Source organism: Eublepharis macularius, chromosome 2 (genome assembly GCF_028583425.1).
Source record: "Eublepharis macularius isolate TG4126 chromosome 2, MPM_Emac_v1.0, whole genome shotgun sequence".
In the NCBI taxonomy this organism is placed as follows: Eukaryota; Metazoa; Chordata; class Lepidosauria; order Squamata; family Eublepharidae; genus Eublepharis; species Eublepharis macularius.
The window spans coordinates 229,595,253-229,620,107 of record NC_072791.1 but is presented as its reverse complement, the minus strand read 5'-3'; the positions used below and the strand labels follow the sequence as shown (position 1 = coordinate 229,620,107).

General features: G+C 42.2%; 1 protein-coding gene across 2 annotated transcripts; it reads right to left on the bottom strand.

The window, feature by feature from the left end:
• Window positions 1-273: 273 nt before the first annotated feature.
• On the bottom strand, window positions 274-24,612 carry NDUFS1 (NADH:ubiquinone oxidoreductase core subunit S1). Of its 2 annotated transcripts, XM_054971419.1 has the most exons (20): window positions 24,507-24,591; window positions 20,199-20,311; window positions 19,890-19,957; window positions 18,585-18,676; window positions 15,724-15,831; window positions 13,301-13,377; window positions 12,970-13,051; window positions 12,757-12,887; window positions 11,494-11,679; window positions 11,224-11,358; window positions 10,020-10,134; window positions 9,176-9,321; window positions 8,589-8,717; window positions 6,298-6,427; window positions 5,610-5,770; window positions 4,478-4,632; window positions 2,910-3,085; window positions 2,019-2,153; window positions 1,626-1,698; window positions 274-1,113 (listed from the first exon to the last, which is right to left on the bottom strand). In XM_054971419.1, exons 3-20 carry the CDS (start codon window positions 19,951-19,953, stop codon window positions 1,022-1,024), a joined length of 2,187 nt encoding a protein of 728 aa, XP_054827394.1. In that variant the 5' UTR covers window positions 19,954-19,957; window positions 20,199-20,311; window positions 24,507-24,591; the 3' UTR covers window positions 274-1,021. The 2 variants fall into 2 exon arrangements, with proteins under 2 accessions (XP_054827394.1, XP_054827393.1); XM_054971418.1 differs by lacking the exon at window positions 20,199-20,311 and having other exon boundaries at window positions 24,507-24,612.
• Window positions 24,613-24,855: the final 243 nt, after the last annotated feature.

Sequence of the window (24,855 nt, the reverse complement as noted above, 5' to 3'; positions counted from 1 at the left end):
GGTTAGTCTTAAAGGTGCTACTGGACTTATGATTTTGAAAAGTTGAGTTATTTCTGCAGTGCAACAGAAGTAATCTTAGAGCTTCTAGATGGGTAGCCATGTTAGTCTGTCTGTAGCAGTAGAAAAGAGCAAGAATCCAGTAACACCAATAGGACTAACAATATTAGAGGTAGGGTATGAGCTTTCATGAAGAAGTGAGCTGTGACTCACAAAAGCTCATACTCTACCACTAATTTTGTAAGTCTTACAGGAGCTACTGGACTCTTTTCCACTGTTAGAGCTTCTAGTTTCTCTTTTACAGTGCAATCCTAAGAAGAATTACCTCCTTCTAAGCCTAACTGTGTTAAGATTGCACTGTTAGTGTCTTTGTGAGAAGCCATTCAGTGGGTTAGTTCCATTTTTGCCCAGTGAACTAGAATCAAGATTGTGTATCTTATTCATAAAGGCTTTATCAGGATTATTGGGACAAAATTATTTTTTACTGTGGTTTTGTTCTGCAGTGCTTTTTCTATTTCACAGTCAAGTCAGGCAAGTATTGTGAGACAATATTTGTTCCATACTACATTTGATACTTCCAAAGAAATGTTAAGCCTCTTGGGTGATTTACAGGTATAATCCTGTTAATACCATACTATCTTTGATTATAAAAAATTATTCTTTATTCAGAATGCTGAAAACATGATGAAACGCAAGAAAATACTTAGATCTTGCTGTATTGTTTCTATAGTCATAAATAGTACATACATCCAACTGTTACCATTGCTTTGCTGAATCACAGCACATAAACAGTCTTGTATATGTAAATGCTTTAATTTTACATCATTTTTGTACACAATCAGTATACATAACAAGTATGTATAAATACAGCTAATTGTGTCGAACATAATAAATGCACACTGGCAGTTGGCCTTAAATAAAGTTTACTTGCATTCATGAAGAAGGTGTGATCCCCAAAACTGACTACCACAAAATTGGGGGGGGGTCACTCTTAAGTTCCTGATGGACTTCAAGATTTCAGTCCTTAGCAGAAGGCTGGTTCTTCAATTGCCTTTGCACCTTCTGTAACGGCTTTTATACATTTAGCCATTGTCTGTGATGCTCTGCTGATAGGATCTGTAAGGAGAAGCATTTACACAGAATTGTGAAGATCACAGTCCAAGACTTGCTGCAGCTCAGCTGCTCATACTATCAAATGCTAACTTTAGTTAACTCCTAGTCTGTAGCTCTAAAGTAATGGGAGTGTTTGTGTATAAAAAACCAAACATTCTTGTAATATTTTGTGAACGAGCTCAGGGTTTTCCCCATCTCTATTCTATATTCACAACCACCCCAGTTAGGTTAGGCTGGGAGACAGTGGCTGGCCCAAAAGACACCTGGTGAGCTTCACAGATGAAAGAAGATTCAAACTCTAGTCCCTCCTGTCCCAAGCAGACTCTCCCAACCATTGCCCCTCACAGGGTGTCTTCATGATAGTTCACTGTTCACAACAACTAAAGTGTTTCATACGAAAGTGAAGCCACTACTTTGTCTCTTGACTGCATGCACAGGAGTCTTGTTATGCATTCACGCGTTAAACATGCTACACCTTTAAGTCCCCCTTAAAGCCATGTCCGTGATTACTGTACCTGTCATATAGAAGTCTTCAACTGTGAGCTGGGGTGGAACAAGAGGATCCGTAAGAAGCTTCTGGTTCACTATCTGCAATCATAAGAATGCAGCAATTACCTCTGGGAAAAGCATTAATTAGCTAAGCAAAGACTGCTGCTAACTGGAAATTTTATATTTTATTCTATTATGAACTGAGATTTTGTGATGTTTTTAAATGATTATGGAAATTGTATGAATTGTGTTTTAAATAATGTAATCCGCCCTGAGCCTGTGGTCGGGGAGGACGGAATAGAAGTCTAATAAATACAAATACAATACAAATGATTCTCCACCCAGTACACTTTTTTCGCATGCCACAGAAACCCTTGTTCTCACTGAGCCAGGTGAGCACAAAGAGTAGCGGGATGTACCTTGGACAGCTCATTTGCCTGGGTGAAATAGTTGGCTTCTTCCACGTCATCGTATCGGACCAAATTGGGGGAGACTTCCTCTAATCTGCTCCTTACTTGATCGAGGCTATCGTATGGGAGGGTCAGGCCGGCCAGCTGAAAGACAAAATGGATGAGGAAGAAATGTAAAAACTTCAACAGCATCAGATCTTGATTTTTGTATTTAGGATACAAGTGGCTTGCAACAACAATTTCCCCTCCTCTATTTTATCCTCACAACAACTGCCCTGTAAAGTAGGTTAGGTGGACAAAGACTGACAGGCCCAGGGTTACCCAGTGAACCTGAATGGTTGAGGAGTGACTCAAACCTGGGTCTCCCAGGTTAAATACTGTAATCACTATATGATGCTGGCTTGCACTGAAACAATATTTGCAATGATGTGGTTGAAGTTACTGTAATTTCAAGAGCTGAAGTATTTCTACTTAGAACCAGTAGAGTTGACAAGGTAATAGTTGGCACTGTTGCTGTGTATGTCCCACCAAGAATGAGTTTGCCACCCCCAAAGCAGAATCCAATCTGCTCCCTGGCTCTTCCAAGGACTCCTGAGACAAAATGCATATTTCACCATCTACCTCCACCCACCCACCTCCTTGTAAAGCAGAATTTATTTATTTAAAGAATTATATCCCACCTTTTTGACCAATCAGGGCCACCAAGGTAGTCAACAATTAGAAGCAGAACATTATGAAACAATCACAAAACCAAAAATAAAATACATCTATTTATGGATTTATCAGGTTCCATGTTGGTGTCTCAAGAAGATTCAAGGAAACATTTTTTTACTGCAGAAGTATTCCTACAAGCCATTTTTCATATTCTGCCGCAATTAATTTTTCATGTACTCGCAGTACCTCGGCGATTGCTCTAATAACTCTCCAGTCCTCTCTTGCCAGGCCAGGTGGTGTTACGGCAACTCGTGTTTGTTGAGCTCTGCCCTCGGTGTTCACGTACGTTGCAGCCTTTTCTGTGTAAGCTGCTCCTGGCAGAACAACATCAGCCATAGGGGCCCCAACGTCACCATGGTGCCCTGGAACAAACAGCAATGGACATGGGAAACTTCACTGGAACCACCAGCATGGCAGGGAGTCTAATTCCAATAAATGCATGCTCCTCCTTTGATTAAAGAGAAGTCTTGATTATGTGCAGAACTAACGTTAGCTTGTTCTTTCACTCCAAGAGGAAGACCACCGCATCTTCACTAACCCTCTCTTAAGCTGGCTCGCTTTTTCTGTGCATAACACATTTTATCATTCTTGCCCCAGTATTACTACAGCCTTTCCAGCTGAAGCTTGCATTCTGGCCTGCCATCTGATATCCCTATTTGCCTTTCTGTAATTATAGCCTTGATGAGCTTGTTAAGCAACTGTTAATGTGTTGTTCAAACCACTCTTGGCAGATGTTGTAGCTACGAAGCCTTTTAAACTACATACCAAATAGGAGGAGTCGTTATGAAGGCTCTGAAGCAGAGTTGTCAGTAAGGCTCTCCCAATTCAAAAGCAAGTTTCACTGAATTCCGTGGGAATTCCTAGGCTTACTAGGGAGTGTCTGCTTAGTAAGCGTACTTGGGATGGAAGCCTAAAGCACTCAAACACAACAAAGTTTAGTGCAAGGATGCTGTACTATAAAAGAACCAGGCCAGTTTACCCTCTACTGGTGGTATTTTGGATGGAGCGGAAGCCACATGCTAACCTTCCTCTCAAAAAAACCTCAACTGGCAACTGACCAATAGGAGTACAATCCCACAGTCACTAATCTACGCCTGCTGAAATTGATGGGCTTATGCTGGAATCAATGCCGGATAGCAATGCGCTGTAATACATTCCTTTATCAACCCCCAGACCCAACGTCTGTTCTACGTGCTTTTGGGAAAGACGGGGAAAATATGAGGATTTCCCTCATGTTCTTCCTAAGTCCTCATTTGCTAAGATTTTGTAGGATGTTGAGTATAAACATTAGAAGGCAAAAAAATCTAGGACAATGGAAATTTTCAAGCAGCACATGCAAAACAACACAGCTTGGATTTGGGGAAATCTCACACCAAATAAATGCTTATTGCATGGGGGTCCAATACATTCAGGCACTAATGTTCATGCCCCCCTAATTTTAATATGTTACTTTTAACTCTAGTTCAGTGGTTTTGAAGCATGAGGACACTTTCTAACAACAAAAATTTCACAGGACCTCCCCACCCTCACATGATAGTAGTAGTACTATTAGTACCAGTTGATTGAGAAAATACACAGTGGCAAAAAAAATAAAAATGACAATGCTTAGTGTGCATATATGGATTCATGGACCTCTGCAAAAACTCTGTGCCCCCTCTCCCCTTCCCGGGGCTTTCAGGTTGGGAACTACCATTCTAGCTCATGTGTTTAGAGAAATAACATCACAGCTACACGTCTGTTGCCGTTCTACTTACCCTGATAGATGATAAAGCAATTCTTGGGCAAATCTTGACGAGTAATGCAACCTGCATCAGCCCCTAAGAGGTACAGTACTTTGGGAGGGTTCTTCCGGATTGCATCTACTCCTGGTTTGTAACCTAGGTCAAGAGCAGCTACTTGGCTTGCAACCCTATAGAGAAAAGATTACTATTTCACCATATATAATTTATTTAATAGTCAGAAACATACTACAATTGCATACGTGGTCACAACATTTGTCAGGTGTACTCATTTTAGTTACTTGCTTTATACCCCCTTTCCTCCCCAAAGGGGACCTGAAGTGTCTTACTTTGTTCTCTTATCTATTTTATCCTCACAACCACCCTGCAAAGTAGGTTAGGCTGAGAGTGTGAGACTAAAGCACTGTAAGAATGCCTGCCTCCAGAAGCCTGTTGCTGCCAGAGGGGAACATGTGATTGGATATATGCTGAAGAAAGTTAGAAGACAAAAAATACACTATTATACATAGCCTGTTTTGTGCACAGCTAAAAATTCTGAGTTGGACCAGTTCATGCTCAGTTTTGGAAGTAAATTTATATCTTCAATCTGAATGTGTCTGGATATATCTGACCAGGTATGTTTTACTAAGGTTTGCCCCATTCAGATTGCTAAAATGTTTGCGCCTTTATGGAACAGTTGAACAGTTAGTGTCCAGAGATTACTGGATGCTGCACTTTCACAGGATCAGATCCAGACCAAATTTTCCGTGAATGGAATGGAACTTTCCTGCTCTCTCCATCACAGCCCACTGATCTCCACAAAATGCTGCTCCCGCCAGGATACGGGACCCTGAGGAACAACTTGGAGGGGTCTGCAGTCGGAAGGGCAGAAATTGCCTTTTGCTTTCCGTCAGCGGAACATTTAGCCTGGAACCAGCCTACTGCATTACAGCAATCATTCACAGCTGGATTTTCCTGTGTGAACAGGACAGAGACTGCTGCAGTGCAATGACAGCACAAAAATCGACCATTTTGGGATGCAGCCCAAAATTTCCAGAAGTTCTGTAGTTTGCACTTGAGCCCAGGGATGGGTACTGCCAGCAGATTCACACTGAAATTTCCACGCCCATCATGGGATCCAACAGAATAGCATCAAGTTTGAGCAAACCTATGAAGGATGTTCATGACTTTCCACTCGACACCAGCTCCACTTTTGGTCTTAGCATTTTGTGCAATGGTGGAAATGGCTGAATGAATAGCTGCTGCATCCCCACGCTGAAGCACTGTGCTGCCAACCACCACCATTGGCTTTTTAGCCTGATTTAAGATCTGTGTGAAAGAAGCAAGAGAGCAGAAAATCACTCCAGAGCTAGGATATTGAGACAACAAGCCACTTTCAGGATATTTTAAAGCACAGTTTAAATTCTGAATTGCACCCAAATCAAAAGTGGCTTTGTGTTCTCCTGTGTATTTTACACTAGTCATAGCAGCACAACAGCAGGAATTAATTATTGTGTCAGTTTCTGAGAAAAAGAACTCAAGATCCTAATGTTGCTTTCCCAAGGAAGTGATTTTCAAACATTAGTTGAAGATCTGTGTGCAGTACAGAAATTCTGCACCCTAAATTGGTTTAGGTCAGATGCCTCCCAACTAGGCCCTGGCAGATCAGCTTAGCGGTAGAAATGCATTAGGCAAATTAAATCCCGCACATCATATTTACTTACATATTGAATAGTATTCCATTAATTCTATACAGCTAATGACCTTGCAAAAATCATTCAAGCAAAAAAACTTCACTCGATTTGGGGGCTGCACAACCACTGCATGTTGTTTTTTGTTTTTAAACAAAGAGGTACCTTGCTGAATGGATGTTTTTCCGAAGCAATGTCCAGGAGTAGCTGTGGAGTATCTCCCAGATGATCATACGTGTAAGTCAGGTCGACTGGGCTGCCCACGAGGGCCACCTGGAGCTCATTGTGTAGCCAACTGAAAATGTATCAAATGCCATTAAGGTGCCATTAAAGCTCGAGGTTCTATGATGTTCAATACATCCATGCTACAACTATTTCTTTTTCCCAGGCACATGTTATCCTACAAGTGTTCCTTGTACAGAACTCACTGAATCGAAGAGATACTGTACAGAAAGAGTCCTCAAGTTTTACTTATTAAATCAGTTTTTAATACAAGAAGGTGCCAAACAACCACCCCATACACAAACACACAAGCTCTGGTTCCTCTCTTGATAGCAGCTCTTCACCCTGCATTGGAAGATGATCTGGAAGCAGCTCAGAGTTTAAGGAGCAGCTTGTGGGCAGCGTGAGAAGAGGAGGACCTGAGCACACGGGAAACGGCCTTCTGCAGAGTCAGACCCTGGGTCCATCAGGGTCAGTATTTTCCCTGCAGACCGGCAGCAGCTCTCCGGAGCCTCAGGCGGAGGGCTTTCGAATCACCTCCTACCTGATTCTCGAGCCTGGGATCTTCTGAATGCAAAGCAAATGCCCCACCACTGAGCCATGGCCGCTGGGTCTATGCTTAACCCAACTGTGCACATAAGATTCAACACAGACATTTAGATTGGGGCCTGTGTTTTTTATTACAGGGACATGTTGAATTGTGCATTTCATAAGATCATGACACTTCTGTACATTTTAAGCGACATGTACCCATTTCTATCTTTTGCAGTTCTTCAAAAACTCTCCCTCCTCAAAACCAGTAGCTCAAGGCAGACCCCGCTCAATCTACTGCTGCTGGACAGGGTAATTTAGCAACACAACATCATTACTACCGAGAGACTAAGTCCCCAATTCAGCCTCTAGATTATGTTCATAGTTAGACAGGACAAGCGGTCCACAACAGAAGCGGGATCAAATTTGGAAAGGGCGGGTTTCAGAGTACCGTTCCCCACTCCCCATCCATTCAGATTATATCAGATGCTCTCCAAAGTCCTATATGAACTGACAGCTCTACAGGATTCCCAGGAGATTTCCTTCCCTTTCTCAAACTAAGAGGAGATGGCAAGTTCCTTCCATGTTAGGGTGCCAGGGTTTGCAGAAATTATACGCCAGGATCATGGCATGTCAGAAGAACAGAAAATGTAGTTTCTGTAGAAGCACGCCAAACCTGAAGTCTGCACCCATCTCTGCTTCAGAATGTTTGGGGAATGGAGGGTGGTGAGAACTCCTGGTAGGTCTATCTGCAGGAAAACCATTATTAGGTTCCAATAATGTCATGGGGCCCATAGGCTTAACCAGACTGGAGACAATGTTAAAGCCTGATGTCCAAATTGATTCAATTTAAGTGGCTCAATTCCAAACTGAATGTGATGGGATTGGCAGCTATCTGTAGCCTAGAGGGAAACAAAACTCAGTAAACTCTTGTCAGTTTCATAGTATGTATGCAACTGCCTCCAAGGAAATCATTCAAACACTTTTTTAGTTTAAATAACAGGAATTGCAATGCCCACATCTCTCGTAGCTGCTGTTACACAGAACTTTTTTGATTTTTTTTTTATTGTTAATGTTTCTGTGGCTGGTATGGGAGAATTATGCAAGAATTATTCTTGACTAGTTTTCATAAATTTGTGTACACTGAAAATGGAAACTCCTTGAATCCTTTTCAAAGCCTTGAAATGTAAAGCATGGTTGAACAAATTGTTTCTACATTTTACAACATACTCACCCCTCCCACAACAGCGCGGTCTTTGATTCCACCTCAGATCATTTCCATGCCACACTTACCATGGAGTTGGTAACAATACTATATATTGTCATTTAATCTTTCAATAAATAACTATACAATAAATTACTGGGTCATTTAAACTTCCTGTTTATAATGCTGTAACTCCCTTTTAACATCAAGGTAGCAAAATGAAATTTGGTAGATGTTTAGGAAAGGAGCCTGTGTTTAACAAACGAACCCTCCAATTCAACCCTGTATAATTTTTCTAGCGGGGCAAAGAAAGGAGGAGGGTGGAGAAAGATCACAAAATATGTCATAATGCAAAATCTGCTTTACAGATTAAGATACTAAACTGAAAACTGACGCCCAGGTTTAGGCCTATGCCACGTTTCATTTTTGAATCAGAACTCGATGCACCACTCATTTTAAGAGTCTGCAGAAGGAAAGATGCTTTCATCTTATGACAAACCTCTTTCGAATTCTGGCATTGAAGAGTGGGGCCTCAAATCGAGGGTTGGTGCCAACCAGAAGCAGGACATCTGCCTCTTCCACTCCAGCGATCTTGGTATTAAGGAGGTAGTTGGATCGTAGATCTGTTCTGTAACACAATGCACAAGTCAATCAGCTATATTGATCATGGAGAAACAACAGCCTGGGGCTCAGAAACCTTAGCATCAGAAACCAACATTTTAAGCTACAAATTACTCAAGCAATTCTTCTCCCAGGACTGGTGCAACAAAATCCTCAAAGGCATCTTTCCTTCATATGGAAATGAATGTCAAATCTTACAATACACATTCTATTAATACACGTTTTCACGTGAAAGGAAAATAAAATGTGGCATACTTTGTAGAGGACTGTCTAGAAGCCCACAAGCAAGCACCATCACGGGGACCTACTTCTGTCAGACTGACCTTTCTCAGGCAAAAACTTGCACTGCTGCCCCACCATGCAGCGCTTCTCGTTTTGCTTACGATATGCTGGTCAGTTCAACAAAGCAAATCCAAGGCTATGCTCTCAGTCGCTCATTGAAAGCATCTATTTACACTATCGTACCCAGCTCCTGCAGTAGGGAAAACTTCTTCAGTGCACAAGTTGTCGGAGTTTACTCTATTCAGCAAGTCCTTGAGAGAAACGAGCGCTTCCGCATCCACCAGCCCTCCTGCAATGGCAGCTACCTCATCACCTTGGGAACCCTGAAGCTTTAAAGACAAAATACAATGTGCCACAAGGTGTAATACTAAAACATGTTTTCTAGAAGAAAAATAAAGTACCTGCCTTTGGCACAACGCCCCCCCCCCGCCCCGCCCCAGACTGATCCTGGAGTTCAAGTTCAAGTTAACCTTTATTGGCCACATATCAACAGTTCAAGTTATCCCCTTACAAAAAAGAAAAACAAAGTTAAAAGGATACTGCATTACAAATACATAAATACAATTATAACTTATTTCTGTGATATGACTGATCCTGTAAATCTGTTCCATTAGTGTAAGTATACTCTCCTGGCAGAATAGGTTCATGGGGTAGCTTTCATGAGCCAAAAAGCCTGAGAAGATGGCAAAATTGTTCTTATTGCAAAACAGTGATGTAGTAATGTAGCTGTTCGTAAAACTGTATGGTTGCTTTCACAGAGAAAAACAAAAAGAAGCCTTAAAATATTCCTTAAAAAAAAAAAGAACATTATAGATGCAATTGTATCTTTGTGATATGCAACACAAAGCGGCCAATAAATTCTAACACATGAAAAGCTATTTCAGAATCCTTCCTCAAAATTACAGGAACCGCTAATCGGCTATCGGTGCTATTTGCAGAGTGATTGGATAGGGCTTGGAGGTACGGTGAGCAGTCCGACTACTTAGCTGTGTTTAACACGTGCGCTGTTGGAAGCAAATGCTCTTACCACTCCAGCAACCCGAGACAAGGCGTCTTCCCAAGATACGTAGGTGAACAGGCCTTCTTCATTTTTGACCATGGGCTCAATAAGGCGCTGACGTTTCAGACCATCATAAGCAAATCTGCAAAGTTCAGATCAAATTAAACAACTGCTGAAGGAGTAACTAATCCATTGTCCCCTTAAAACCAGCGTACTTGATTAATTTGAACTATTACTATACAGTCCTCTCAGGGATACTTTTAACACGGCTATCCTTCTGGAAAATAACTGATATTACTTTAAAGTATCCTGTAGCAACCAAAATAATAGTCCTCTGGCATTTTTGACTAATGAGCTTATAGTAATTTAAGATTTTATGAGCCAGAGCACACTTCAGCTGCAAAAGAAACAATTAGTGTCTCTTAATTCTGAACAATGGACTCCAAAGTGCTGATCAAAAAATGCACAAAATGGGGCTATGTACAAGTAGAGTTTTTCCCACCCACAAAACTAGGTGAACCCTTAAGTTTTAGGATTTCTCTGGAAGCTTGAGAAAACAATGCGGGGGGAGGAGAATTCAACACCCTAAACAGAGAATACCATTTGAGATTTCATAAAATTTTGTGAGATCGCTTAGCACTGTGAAGTTGCCTGGCACTGGCGCCTGGTCCACAAAAATCTCAGCACAACTGCTGGTTGAGGGAAAGCAATAGCAGGGTGGGAAGAGAAAAAGAGTAGAGAATGGGCTGGGAAAAGAGAGAAAGTGGAGGCTAGCGTAGGAAGACAGGATTTCCTTCTATGAGTCTCATGGATGGTCAGCTTGTGTCAATTATTTGTCATTTAGCATGGCAAGGATACGCTTGCGGTATTCTATGCCTATACAACCAGCACTTCAGGGGTAAATGACACTGAAGCTAGAGTATTTAATTACTGTTTTAAGCAGACAACCTCAAACTGTCTGGTCTTGTACCAAATTTAAAGAGACAATCCTACTGAATGGGATGTATACAGGTATCAATGATTTCAAAATCTTTCTGTGGATTCTCTAGGTTTGGAGAATAAAAAAAGATGACAGTTCTCTGCTTTTAACAATCTCTTTGTATCAACAGAAAATATCAACATCAGTTTACAAATAGTTCTTGAAGAGGTTCTAAATCAAGCACCGTTCTGAAGGAAACACTATAACCTCTCTCTTTTGTGTTCACTTGAGAAAATAATGATTCACAGATACCTGGTTTTATCGGATATCCATTCCTCATTGATGTCTTCATGCAATCTGGGCAAAATTCTCATTACCTCTCCCGTTCTAGTACTCACTACAATATTACTTCCTACTGCATCAAGAACGTCAATGGACTCGGTCTTCCTAAGGAAAAAGCAGAAAGCCCAACACAAATATATTTTTGAAGGTCTGAAACCCACCAAATTTGCAAATCCAGATCTTCATCTTTGAGTGCGGTATTAAAATGTTTAAATTTAAAGTGACACTGAGAATACGTACCTTGTCTCCCAGGGACGAGAAGTAAAAGCATATGGCTTAGATGTAAGGGCACCTACTGGGCAGATATCAATCACATTGCCTGATAATTCGGACATGAACATTTTTTCGATGTAAGTGCCAACTTGCATATCATTTCCTCTTCCTGTAGTTCCTAGATCTTCAACCCCTGCAATCTCACTTGCAAACCTAGTGGATACATAAGAGAAAAATAACATATTACATACATTAAAGCAGCAAGCCCAAGAGGATTTTTCTTCTAAGACTATTTTGAGAGCACATATAAAAGAAAATGTGTAAAGAAGTCCTTATACATTGATCAGGTTCAATTTTTGAATTAAAAAAATCACAGCAGCTCATAGGTAAACACATTCAGCTTGACATGGCTTCAGTTCTTATAAAAGATTAACTTTTACTTTTAAGTAACTTTTAAGAGTTACTTACTTGGATATCTAATCTGATTCCCTGAACAGCTTCAAGAAGATTAAAATAATGAAGCCAACAACATAACTAATTGTAAAATACTTGATCAAGTTAAAGTTACTCCACAGCAGTTTATCCTCAGCTACTAACATGTAATGCAAACACTGGCTCAATTCAGCTGTCAGACAGAACCTTGGTTTAATTAAAAGTAACTGGATTATTGAGATTGCTGAAATGGGGGCTACTACAACAACTGTCAGGGTACATTAAACTATGATCAGAAATCATGATTTGATGTTGGTTTATTAACTACGGTTAGTTCCAACTGTGGTTTTCTGCACTATGCAAATGTGGACCTTTAATCCTGGCTTGTTTCCTGGAACTTCCCTCACTGCAATACTAGCCAAGGTGTCTGCAGAAAAGGCAGGAGAAGAAACATGCAAACTTCAGAACTCCACCGGACCGAGCACACCAAGATCTGAGCGACCGCGAGCTAAATCCTGATTTCACAAACACTACTTTTGCATTATTAATTTGCGCTGCTTACAGAAAGCTCTTAGATATTTAGTTACAGGACTAGTTTCCTTTCGATTTCATTCTCTTTTTTTGTACCCACCTGACTTACATCATGCAATAGCCATTTCACCTTTATATGTAAAGCATTACCTGTGACTCCTTCACATATCCTTGCTGAAGTCTCCTAACAAAATCCAGTAACCAAATTCAGCTATAAAAGGATCTTTCAAAAACCACTGAATGCAAGCAGCAGATTGAACAATTTTCCTCAGGTTACAAAATAAGCGTATATTACTCTGGTGGCAAGGACAGCAGGACAGCAGCTACCTGATGCAGCGAGTGCACTGTATACACCGGGTCATGATAGTTTTCACTAGAGGACCTATATTCTTGTCTTCGACAGCACGTTTTCCTTCCAGGAATCTGCTCCTATCACTGCCAAACATCATCGACTGATCCTAAAGACAGATAGAAATAAACGTGTTCAAGAAGTGGAGTTTCACTCGAGGCAACATTATAAAGATATGCTAGAAGTTATACCTGCAGGTCACACTCCCCTCCTTGGTCACAGATGGGACAGTCCAGAGGATGGTTGGCCAACAAGAACTCCATCACACCCTCTCTGTTGAAAGTTAGTAAGCAAGAATGAGCGTCATGCTTATACCAGCCATTTAACTTATGAAGCTTTATATTACTGATACAGAGAAGTGAATTTGTTTAATTGTTCTTTATGTATTCTATTTAGAAAAATGCATTAAACAACAAAAGTAGCTTATTAAAATTAAGGCACTTTGTTTTGACACACACCAAGCCACAAACCCATTATTGTAACCTTGGGAAAGTAAGTTGTACAAAATCAGCTCCCTCTTACCTCGCTTTCCGGGATTTCTCAGAATTCGTCAGAATATTCCAGCCTTTCATCACTGGCATGGCACAAGCAGCTACTGGCTACAAACAAATCAGAAAGATACAAATTTAATGATGATGTATCCATGTAGACTCTTACAGTTCACTACCCAACATTCACTTCATAACAGAAGTTGTACACGTGATGATATTCATGTACGTTATTTTCACTAGTGTACAAAATCCTTCCCAATCAGCTTGCAAAACTGATGGCTAAGTTTTACAACACAGGTACTGTCTTTGGCTCTGCAGCTGGGCACACAAGTTCAGAGATCCTCACACACATGTAAGTCATGGAAACTGGGCCAGCGTTCAGAGGGAGGCTGCCCCTTGTCTCCCCCCATTCTCAGTTTCAATTAACAGGGCTGTGTCATGACCTCCTCTGACCATTCCGGTGACTCAGCATTCTCAAGGGAGGAGCCCGGCAGGACCCAGGAGGGCCCAGCACTGCAGAGGCACCTGCTGAGGACGAACCAGCTGCACCAGAGGCACCACTCTGCCCAGAGCCCACAAGAGAAGCCGCTGGCCCTTGAGTTAGTTTTTAGGCCTCCAGGCTGGGCTTGTTTACCTGGGCCTGTGTCCCCCCAGGACCCTCTCCCACTCGGCAGGATCAGCACCAGCAGAGGTGGCACAAGGAAGGCAAAGTGGCTGGCTGCGCACAACCTCCCCGTAGACCCAGAGCAGAGTGCTGAGAGTGGAACTTCCTCACAGGATCCTGGCCAGAGCACAGCGCAGCCTCAAGAGCTTCAACACCAGCCAGCAGTGCAGCTGAGCCTGATCCACACTTCAGCGGAGGCTCCAGAAGGCTGCCTTGCTGGACCAACTGGTCCACTAGCCACAAGGCCTGTGTGCCAAGCTCCACATTTCCATCTATGCTCTCAAGGCTAGCCAGCCAAGCCTGTGGTCTTACTCCAGTGGAGCCCAGTCCTGGCCAGCCTGCAGAATGCGGAAGAGGTGCTAGCAGTAGGTAAGGTATCATCACCATCCCTAGGCCAGAAGAGCTCCCTCAGAGAAATCACAAAGAGCCATCAATCAGAGGAACGTGGCTTGAACTGACACGTCAACATTAACTTTGACAGACTGTTTGATATAACCCAGTTTGCTCATCTGGGGCAGATCTATACATAACTTAACACCCATGCTTTTCGTCAACAGCAACAAAAAAACACCCCAGAGCCCCACGTCTAATCCACATAGTGGGGAACCGGGACTTAAATGCCTCTAATCATTTGTCCTTCCTACAAATTAGATCACTGGAATGCTCTCTATGCAGGGCTGCTTTCGAAGACTGTCAAGAAACCAGAACTGGTCCAGAATGCCAGAATGCTATTGGCTGACATCAATTGTATCATGCCAGAACTTAAGGTTTTCATTGGATGCCTGTTCTCTTCTGAGCTCAATTCAAGGTGCTAGCTCTTCCAGTTGAAGCTCTCATGGGCAAAGACCAGGGTATTTGCTGCTTTCTAAATACCAAGATCTTCCTCTGGGGCCCAGTTTCATATTCCCCTGCCTTCGAAGATAAGGCAGGGAGGTATGAAAAAAAAGCCTTCTCTATTGCAGCCAGTTGCTTATGGGGTTCCCTCCTCCCAGCATCTGACCCGTTAATTTATTGTCCACAGGCTAAAGCTTTCTTATTCTCCCCAGGCCCTTTTCTAGCCATCTAGGTTTTAGGCTTCTGTAGTATATTCACTTTTTAAATAAGTAAGATACATTAAACAATGCAGGAGTGGGGGGGCACTGCCTAAAGTGCTGCATAGTCCCGGACAAGCAAATGCTGCACGCATTTAGAGCAAGACATCACTTGGACATATAACACCAGTCACCGGGATGACTAACAGGAAAGGGTATTTGGGAGACACCTGCAGGTGAAAAGCAGAGCATGCGCGTTGGCCCTACACGTTTTTTCACAGATGTAGCGTCTGCCTCTTTCCCACAGCCAGTATTGCCAATCTGCACACATAACACACAGAAGAGCCACAAGCCATAGGAAAAGAGGAGCCTGGTCGCTGCAAGCAACGCACTGAGGCCCCACTTTGTGTGAGATTAACACACGCACTTGAAGTACAGGTTGCAAGCTGTTCTTTACTAAAAAGGTGAATCCAACAAAACTTTTATCTGACTTCAACAGGCACAATGGCACAACATAAACTGGCAGTTACTTTCTGGATAAAAGCCAGCTTTTAAGGTCACACATTATAGCTAGATTTCTATGGTACTTTGAGAGTGTGTCTGGAAAGGTCTATCATGCCTCTATTGAGAGATCAATTAAGCTTTACAGTTGCACTGTAAAGAAATACATGCAGAATAATGTTAAAAAGCAGCCGCTACCATCAGACATATTACAACTTCGAATTTACATTTGATACTAGATGTTTTGCAAAAACGTACCTTGGGCGCTTTCTCTATCTCCACAAGACACATCCTACAATTTCCAGCCACAGACAGTCTGTCATGATAGCAAAAGCGAGGAATCTGCATTCCAACTTTTTCGCAAGCCTAGGGAGGAAGAAGACAAATAATTACTTTTTAAAAAAAATAATAAAGTATCAGCTAGGAATGTTTATCATCAGCTGTAAGGGAAGGGACCCATGAGAGGAAAACGCCAATATATTTTGGAGGAATATTACAGCAAGTGTTAAAGAGATTACAATGATCTGCGTGGAAACAGAAAGGGGCTTTCCAATTTGGTACTGCATTCAGAAATCGAACATCAATATAGGGTAGAGCATTAAAAAAAACAGGAAATAACTTTCACTCAGGTATTGGGCTTCCATTACTTATGTTCTCTGTCCAACTAGACGACTTCTTATTCCTGTGGAATGTAAATAGTTCAAGCTCAGTGGCACAGGGTGTTCAAACACTGGCGTTCCACAAAATCTTGGCTCACTCAGACTATGTGAAGCCACGGTTTATTTTCATGTTGACTAGCTTGCGAAGCCAGGATTCAGCTCACAAATGCTCACCAAATCCTGGCTTATCTTGGCAACTTCTGGGTCTAGCATCCTCTCCCCGCTGTCCCGCCAGCTGGTGTTCAACTGACAGCAAAGCTCTGCTGGGTCGTTAAGGATGGCCTTACCAATGCCCAGCAGCTAAGCAGGGGCAGGGAAGCCGGACTCAGGAATCTCTGGCTGGGCTCAACACAACAAGCAGACACTGAGCCCCACACATCCCACCCCCGCCCCCCGAATAAACAGGGCGGGCGCTCTTGTAAAGTGCTTTGCTGCTGGAGCACAATCAGTCAAGAAAGCCAAGATTTCATTGGGGTTACTTCCCCTCTACTACCCCCCTCCAAGTATGCATGGAAGGAACATGCAACATTCCTAGGCAGAGTTGGGGGGTGGGGGGCAGGCCAGTTTGTTGCCAGGTAGACTCCAAGCTGAGGACGAGGAGAGGCAGTTCATTACTGAGCATCACCAGTGGAAGCCATAACTAGTTTTGATTTAAGCTGCTCTTGCTTGGTGTCTCTGTAGCAAGGCAGGCAACAAAGCAGGACTACGCCACAATACTGGACTGATATATAATACAAAATTATAAGTTAATAAGCCAACTTCAGACCCTGAGTTCAAAAAACACAGCGAGCCACAGTTGGTACAGTGGCCTGCATTTAGATTATCAACTTTTTAAAAAACTTTTTATTAACTTTAAAAACAACATACAATGCATAAACAAGAAAACAAATTACACAACGTTAATAGATGATCAACTATGATTAGTTTAAATTAAATCATGGTTTTGCATCACATCAGAATCAGCCCCTATGAAGTTACACCAAGAGTAAACAACAAGAAGAACAACAACATTCGATTTATATACCGCCCTTCAGGATGACTTAACACCCACTCAGAGCACTCTTAATCACTACACCAAATGCTGACTCAGCATAAATGGTGCCTAAAACAAATCAAATGCAGTATTTCAAAAGTAGGCAGCTCTGAGTCTGCAGTGGAACTGCACGATGAGTCCAGTGTCACTTTAGAGACCAACAGGGCTTTCAGGATATAAGCTTTCAAAAGTCAAAGAACAAAGCTTTGACTCTTGAAAACTTATACCCTGAAAATCTTGTTGGTCTCTAGGGCAGTGGACTCAAATCCAGCATTTTAAAGTTACTATTAAGTGAGGTTCTCCAAACCATATTCTTTGTGTCCTCCTTCTTCTCAATGATAATTTCCTCCCCACCTCTGCCTGGAAACTAGCCCAAAATTGCACAGTTCTGAAAGGCCTAGATGCCACTGTCCCCTCTCCCCCTTCAGGCCAGCGACAGGAGAAATACCGAGTCATCAGCAATCCAGCCAGAGAAGGAACGGTGACGTGCCCTTTTAAAAATTGAGGTCACAAAACAAATACCATACTGAGTCAAAAGGAAGACAACCCTGAATGCGAGGGCACCCACTCCAGCTAAAGTTACACATAAAAAGCTTTTATTCGTGGATATAACTGCAACTTGTAAGCAAACTTAAGATTACTCCCTTTTTTTGGCAAGGAGTCCAGTAGCACCTTTAAGACTAACCAACTTTACTGTAGCATAAGCTTTTGAGAACCACAGCTCTCTTCATCAGATGCATCTGACGAAGAGAACTGTGGTTCCCGAAAGCTTATGCTACAGTAAAGTTGGTTAGCCTTAAAGGTGCTACTAGACTCTTTGCATTTTGCTACTACAGACTAACACGGCTAATCCCCTTTTTTTACGTTTCAATGGTATTCCTGTAAAAAAAAAATCTAGTATTGCATTCGAGTAAATACTGTATCTGTTTAGAAATCTCTTCCAGCTACCTCAATAAGATTCTAGATAGAACAGTTGTGGGTTTTTTTAGAGGGGGGGGTTGCAGGGGTAATAATATGAATACATCTGACAAAAGTTCAGAGATGCACAGTAAATCAATTCCACGTGGCTGCTAAAACTAGTCTCATCAGCAACTTTCAGATGAGATAAGGAGGGAGCAAATGATTCAATGGCATTTCAAAGTCATTTATTCCAGCATAAGCTTTTGTGAGTCGAGAGCTCACTTACGCTAGAGTAAGTTTTGTTAGACTTTAAAGTGATCCTGGACTCCTGTTTTATTTTGGTATTACAAACTGACAATCCACCTGGATCTAGAAAGTAGTTTCCTCTCACCCCAATTCCTAAAGAAGCCACTGAGAATCTACAGCAAGGCAGATATTTTTAATATTTAAGAGAATGCAAAAATACCACTATTGTAACAGTCTGACCGGAATGGGAAAAGCTATATAGCTCCCAGAGCTTGTTCTACCTGAAGCACGGTGGTTCCTGGAGGTACCAATACAGGGTGCCCATCGACAAAAACTTCTATGAGGTTGCTGGCTGCTGTCGCTGTTGCACGCACTAAGAAAATAAGAACAGAAAGTATACTTATTGTTCAATGTCATAGCAAATATGTTGGGTTTCTTGGCCAAATTAGTGACACAATAATAGGGCGAACAAACAGCTGTAGCTAACACTTGCTTGAATATTAATGGCCAGCCATATCACTGTTGAAAATGGCAAAGGGACATAAATATTTTACACCTTGGTAAGAGTCAACATGGAGTCTATTGTTTTGTTGATTTACAGTGCAATCCTATGCAGAGTTACTGTATCATTTCACTGAGATCACAACAGAAGAATTCTCCATGAGATAGCATGCCAAACTAAATTTAAAAAAAAACAGAAACATTTTACATTCCCTAAGATGGCATCACTGATGAAGTTTGTTTTTTATCGTGCATGTGAAGTAACAGGCTTTAGGTGAGCACTAAAGGATTGTCGTTTATGGCACTATTTATTGTATGCATTCCTTGTTTTTAATTGCATTATCTTCTAATTTCTGTAATCCATTTTTGAACATCTGGTCTTGTACTGCTTTTATTGAGTTATCTAATTTTGCACTCAAATCTTATCACAATGTTTATTATATGACTTAATACCGTTGCCTATAGCATTGCTAAATTGCTAAATAATAAATTACTATATAATATGTCTTATATTGTTGCTATAGCTTTGGTAAATTTTGTAATCCACTGTGTCAGTGAGAAATGTGTATTATAAATTAAAAAAATAAATGCTTTATATTTAACTGCTGCTTGATACTTCAATTTGTGCCTTCTGAAGATGTCTGAGATGTTATAGTTTTGGTGACTTCGTGATTGAAAAGTTTTCTGTTTGTTATAAGCCATTTGAAAAACAGAACCAGTTTCCAGAATTAGGAAATATCTGATTGAATTGTCCTTCTTTCTACGTGAAATATAAAAGCAATGCAGACTTCCAATGAAGTCCCCAAGAGAAGCACACAAGAGCTACTTTCCAAAATGTTACGAACAGCATTCCTCGATGAACTTTCTGTTTTTGCACACAGAGAACTCTCAATAACAAATCCTAATGTTACAGTTAGTTGCTCATCCTATGCCATTTTTACCACACAATATCTATTGCTACCCATAAAATTCTCATGATTAGCCAAATACACTATGCGATCATTATCTTAACAAGGAAACTACCCAACTTAACCAACTGAATCCAAGAGGGATATTATGTGCAAGTTCTGAATAAGACAACTTACCACATCCTTTAGTAGTCTGAGTGACACCATTCAAGGCCTTGCGGACAGCAGGTAATCGCAGCATGGTGCTGGAAGTAAAGAGATTAAAACTCAAACTACAAGAGGATGAAAAGGCATAAAAATCCATTTTTAAGCATTATTTTAAATAACAAGTATATGAAACAATGGTAGTGGTAACATTTAATAAATCTGCCTCTCTCTCTCTCTCTCTCTCTCTCTCTCTCTCTCTCTCTCTCTCTCTCTCTCTCTCTCTCTCTCTCTCTCTCTCTCTCTCTCACACACACACACTTCAACATCTGAGAACCTCACCTATCCTCAAGCAATTGAGTTTTATTTGATAAAAAGAGTTCTGTGCAGGAGTTCTCTAATGAAGACTCATCTTCTGACTCAGGGCTAGAGGAGTCCACAATAATACATGCATCCTGCAATGAGAGAGATGGTAGATCTCTTGCAAAAGTCACTGAAAGTGATAAACAAATGTACAGCCTGTGAATCTGGAGTAAAAGCACATGTGTGTGTTATATGTCATCAAGTCACTTCTGTCTTATGGTGACTCTATGAATTAATGCCATCCAAAATATCCTATCTTTGACAGCCTTGCAAACTGAAGGCCATGGCTTCCTTTATCGAGTCAAGCCATCTCATGTTGGGTCTTCCTCTTTTCCTACTGACTTTTCCTAGCATTATTATCTTTTCCGGTGGGTCCAGCATACAAAATACAATAGCCTCAGTTTAATCGTTTTAGCTTCTAGGGAGAATTCAGGCTTGATTTGCTACGAAATCAGATTTGCCTCTATGCAAGAAATGTACAAATCACTTTCCACTAGCGTCACATGAGAACAGGACACCACGGCAGTCAAGCACTCTCACGTACAGTAGTGATGCACGCCGAATTCCAACAAGAGCTGGTGTAATGGCTCAGCAAACAAGCACAGTGCCTGGAAATCCTGGCACACCTTTGCCAAGAGCCCAGGTAAGGCATTCCCTCTCTGGAGGAGGGCCTGTGTCTGAGTGGAAAGCATGTGCTTTGCATGTAGAGGGTCCCCATTTTAGTCCCTGATATCTTCAAAGACCTCAGGTAGCCATAAGTTATAAAAGTTTATTGTCTCTGGCCACAGGCTGTTTACAATCAGATGCATAAAAGAATCTAACAAAATTATAGAACACAATTACAAATGTCAATGTTTAAAATTAACAACCCAAAAGGTACTGATCAACTAAAAAACATTACTAAAAACAACTCTGGCCCAAAAATTTTAAGCTTCTACAGCGAAGAGTGATACTTTATGCTGACAAATGGGTCAGCATCTGAGAGGAGGAAAATCAGCTTCTCTCTAACGGGGGAAGAGTCAAGACCCTTTTACAACTCCACTAGAAATGTTTTTCTAGGCTCATTATATAAAGGACAGAATAATAAATAACGTGGTAGGCAGCCAGAGCTGGGAAAAGATCTTTCTCTGCACCACTGCGTCAGAGCAAACAACCAAGCTAGGTGGACGGACCTGTGCTCATCTGGACGTTTCTGTATCAATCACTTGGTATGCCATAACTTGAAACTCAGAAACAATCAGAAGTACGGTGTATATAAATGTGCGATCTTTGGAAGGCAAATCAAAACAAAATCCCAAGCCCCTGGTGGTGGCGGTGGTGTAACATGCTGACTTTAAATCTTGCATTTCTTCTGTCTTGTTTATTCTACCTTAGTATTCTACAAGGAGAAACAGATGACAAACCTGCAAACCTTACTAGCCTAGCTATTAAATTAAAAACCAGGACATAACTTAGAGCAGTTCCCCACAGCCAGGGTTCTGCAGAACCCTGGGATTCCTTCGGACATTATCAGGGCTTCTACAAAAAATCATGAAAAAAATTAATTAAAATTTTGAAATACCATAAAACAACTCCAAATATCCCTTGAAATATCATGGTTACTAAGGTTACATAAGCTGACTTTATATAAATAAATAATTTTTCTTGACAATAATTTTGCAGCAATTGAATTGTGTTCTCTGGTATCTTCTTTTTCTGGTGTGTCAACATTTTCATAGAAAGTGGTTCCCCTGGATCTGAAAAATTAATTTAGGAGTTCCTCCACGAAAAAAAGGTCAGGAAACGCTGACCTAGAAAATGCCCGAACTCATCTCCCCTCACCTCGGCTTCATTAGTGGGTCACTCCTTACTTGGCAATGGCTCAGTATTTATTTTTACGTATTATTTTACTTTCGTTTTTATATTTTTATACTTATGCTTTATATTTAAGTCCCGAATGGTGACTATTCTCACTGTCAGAAAAGTAACCTCTGTTATCACAAATGGAAAAGTTACAGGAAATGTGCAGCCCGATCCGTTCGAGAGTGAAACCTAAGTTTCCAAATTTCAACAGACTTGAGAGCACATGTGGCAGTATACTAAGAAATGGTAGTACCACAGCAGCATCCCTTGCATCAGATTTTGATTCAAGCAGCTGTTTTGACACGGTTCATGCTGGAAAATCTCTTTTTGTACCAACCAAGATTCGTTAGTTCCCCAAGAAGAGCTTTGCTGGATCAAACTAGCGGTCCATCAGGAGGTCAGAATGGAAAGACAGATGCAAGAAAGAGCATCACTTTCACTCGCTGTGGGGAAGAGGACACAACAGCTTGTCCTTGCTTTCTTGGCGCACACAGCTGATACTGCATTTTTCAAAAAGACCTCTTGCAAAAACAAAATCTTAAAAATAAGCAATACATTAAGGTTTTGCACACTATAACATGAGGCATAAATGTCACAGTGTTAATATGATGAAAATGCTTACACCTGTTGAAAAGCCTTTTTCTACATGGCATTAAGGATGTAACTTTTTTTTGCACATGCCGTCACCTTTAATGAGGAAGGCAAACCACCACAGGAACAGAATCAAGAGCAAGCAATGGTGGTGCTGAGTGCCCTCAAGTCAGAGCTGACTTATGGCAACCCCCTGGCAGGATTTTCATGGCAAGAGACTAAGAGAGGTGGTTTGTCGTCACCTGCCTCTGCAACCCTGATCTTCGTTGGGGGTCTCCCATCCAATTACTAACCAAGGCCGACCCTGCTTGGCGTCTTGAGATCTGACGAGATCAGGCTCTCCTGGGCTATCCAGCAAACAATGAGCACAACCAAAATAGGCTTCAACACTGAGTTAGTGCCAGATGAGCATCTAAGGGTGACTATGGGGATCTGAACATCTTGCTCTGTTGCATGCAGTTATGTTCAGAGACCGACAATGCACGGCCATATTGGACAAACAGGTCAACACTTGAAGGAGCACAACCCTGGCACAGCTCCAAAGCAACACTCTGAAGCCAAAGGGTGAGTTTCACAATGCAAACTATTTTATTTATTTATTTATTTATTTATTTATTTATTTATTTATTTATGTCATTTATACTCTGTCTTTCTCACTGAGTCTCAAGGTGGCTTACATAGTGTAAAATCCGTACAGTCAAGTAGCAAGGACAGTGTCAAGGACATTTCCATAAATAATGTTATAGGGTAAATGAATACAAGTTTACAAACACATAGCATTAGCAAGGATCCAACATGGGGCTGGAGAATTGCTGAAACAGAACATAATCAATTCCAAGATTGACATTAAACAACATGAAGCACAGGTAGTATATAGGAGTACATATTTAAAGCAACAGATAATACATAAGACAACATAATGGTGAAGTCTATGGCTCCTAACTCATTAGCGAAACATCTGAGACCCCCACCCTACACTACCGCCCTCCAATCTGAGAAAAAAGTCTTTTTGAATAATTCAGTTTTGCATTGCTTGCAAAAAGCCAGGAGCATGGGGGTTCTCCTGACCTCCTCAGGCAGGCATGCCATAGGGTAAAGCCCGTGTACGGGCGGCTGTTGATTTTGCCCATGTGCAGAGTGGCACCTGCAAAAGACCCTGTTCAGATGAGCAAAGCTGCCATGGAGGGATATACGGTGGGAGGCCGTCCCTGTAGGTATGTTGGACCAAGGTCCTGAAGAGATTTGTATGTAATAACCAATCCCTTGAATTGAGCACGGTGGCTGATGGGTAGCCAATGGAGTGACTGCAGGGTGAGATGCACAGGACTGCATTCTTCAACTCTCTATTGGACTCTTGCAAATGCTGTCTTTGTAAACTTGCATTTATTTACGCTACGGCATAGTTTATGGAAAGGTCCTTGTTACTGACTGTTCAAATCTCGCACTGCGTAATCCGCCCTGAGTCGCAGTGAGAAAGGCGGACAATAAACGACCTACAGAGATACAGAAACTGTCCGCCTCCCGGGCCTTCTGCTGCTACCCAGCAACATGGCGGCAGCAACAACAGCAGCCCCGGCGGGGAAGTGCTGCGCCAGCAAACGTGCTCCTTTTCCGATCTGGGCTCGGCCAGAACCGCGAGCCTCGCGCACCCCACAGGGGTGCAACTGCCAAGGCCTGGGAACGGGGCCTTTGCGCATGCTCTGTCGCGACACTCACCCCCCCCCCGACCCCTGTCAAGGACGTCGCCAGGCAGCCGCCGCGAAGCCTCAGGGCCCGCCCGGCCGCGGACCGCTCGCCCGCCCCCTGAAGAGGAGAGGGGACCCCCGCGGGGCTCCTGCCCGCCTTTCGCGTTACCTCCTCGGCCGGCCGGGGGAGCTCGAGCTCCAGCCCCAGCCACCGAACAGCCTCCTCTCTCCAGTGCGCCCCTCGCCAATAAATATGGCGGCCGCTTCGGCAATCTCCGTCAGGCGCTCGGCTATTTTCGGCGCCGCAGGAGACGGTCCAGTAGGACAGGGGCCTCGGTAGTTTCCGTCAGGCGCTCGGCCGCCTTCGTTCCACCCCTTTAAAGGGGAGAACGCTACGGTAACAGTCTCGGCCTTCGCTGTCTCCCCGCGAGAGGCAATGAGAGGCGCACTACGATCCGCCAACGTAATCCCTCCCCCCCTTTTTTTAAAGTCATCAATGACCGCTTGTTCTCCCCTCC

What these genes read in the sequence shown, in the direction of transcription:
- NDUFS1 (XM_054971418.1), bottom strand. Translation starts at nt 19,953, where the DNA reads ATGCTGCGATTACCTGCTGTCCGCAAGGCCTTGAATGGTGTCACTCAG. An exon ending in GAGGGGAGTGTGACCTGCAG is followed by an intron (nt 12,888 to 12,969) that starts GTATAACTTCTA and finishes ATCTGTCTTTAG; the next exon opens with GATCAGTCGATGATGTTTGG. An exon ending in TTGCTTTATCATCTATCAGG is followed by an intron (nt 3,086 to 4,477) that starts GTAAGTAGAACG and finishes TGTTTGTTCCAG; the next exon opens with GGCACCATGGTGACGTTGGG.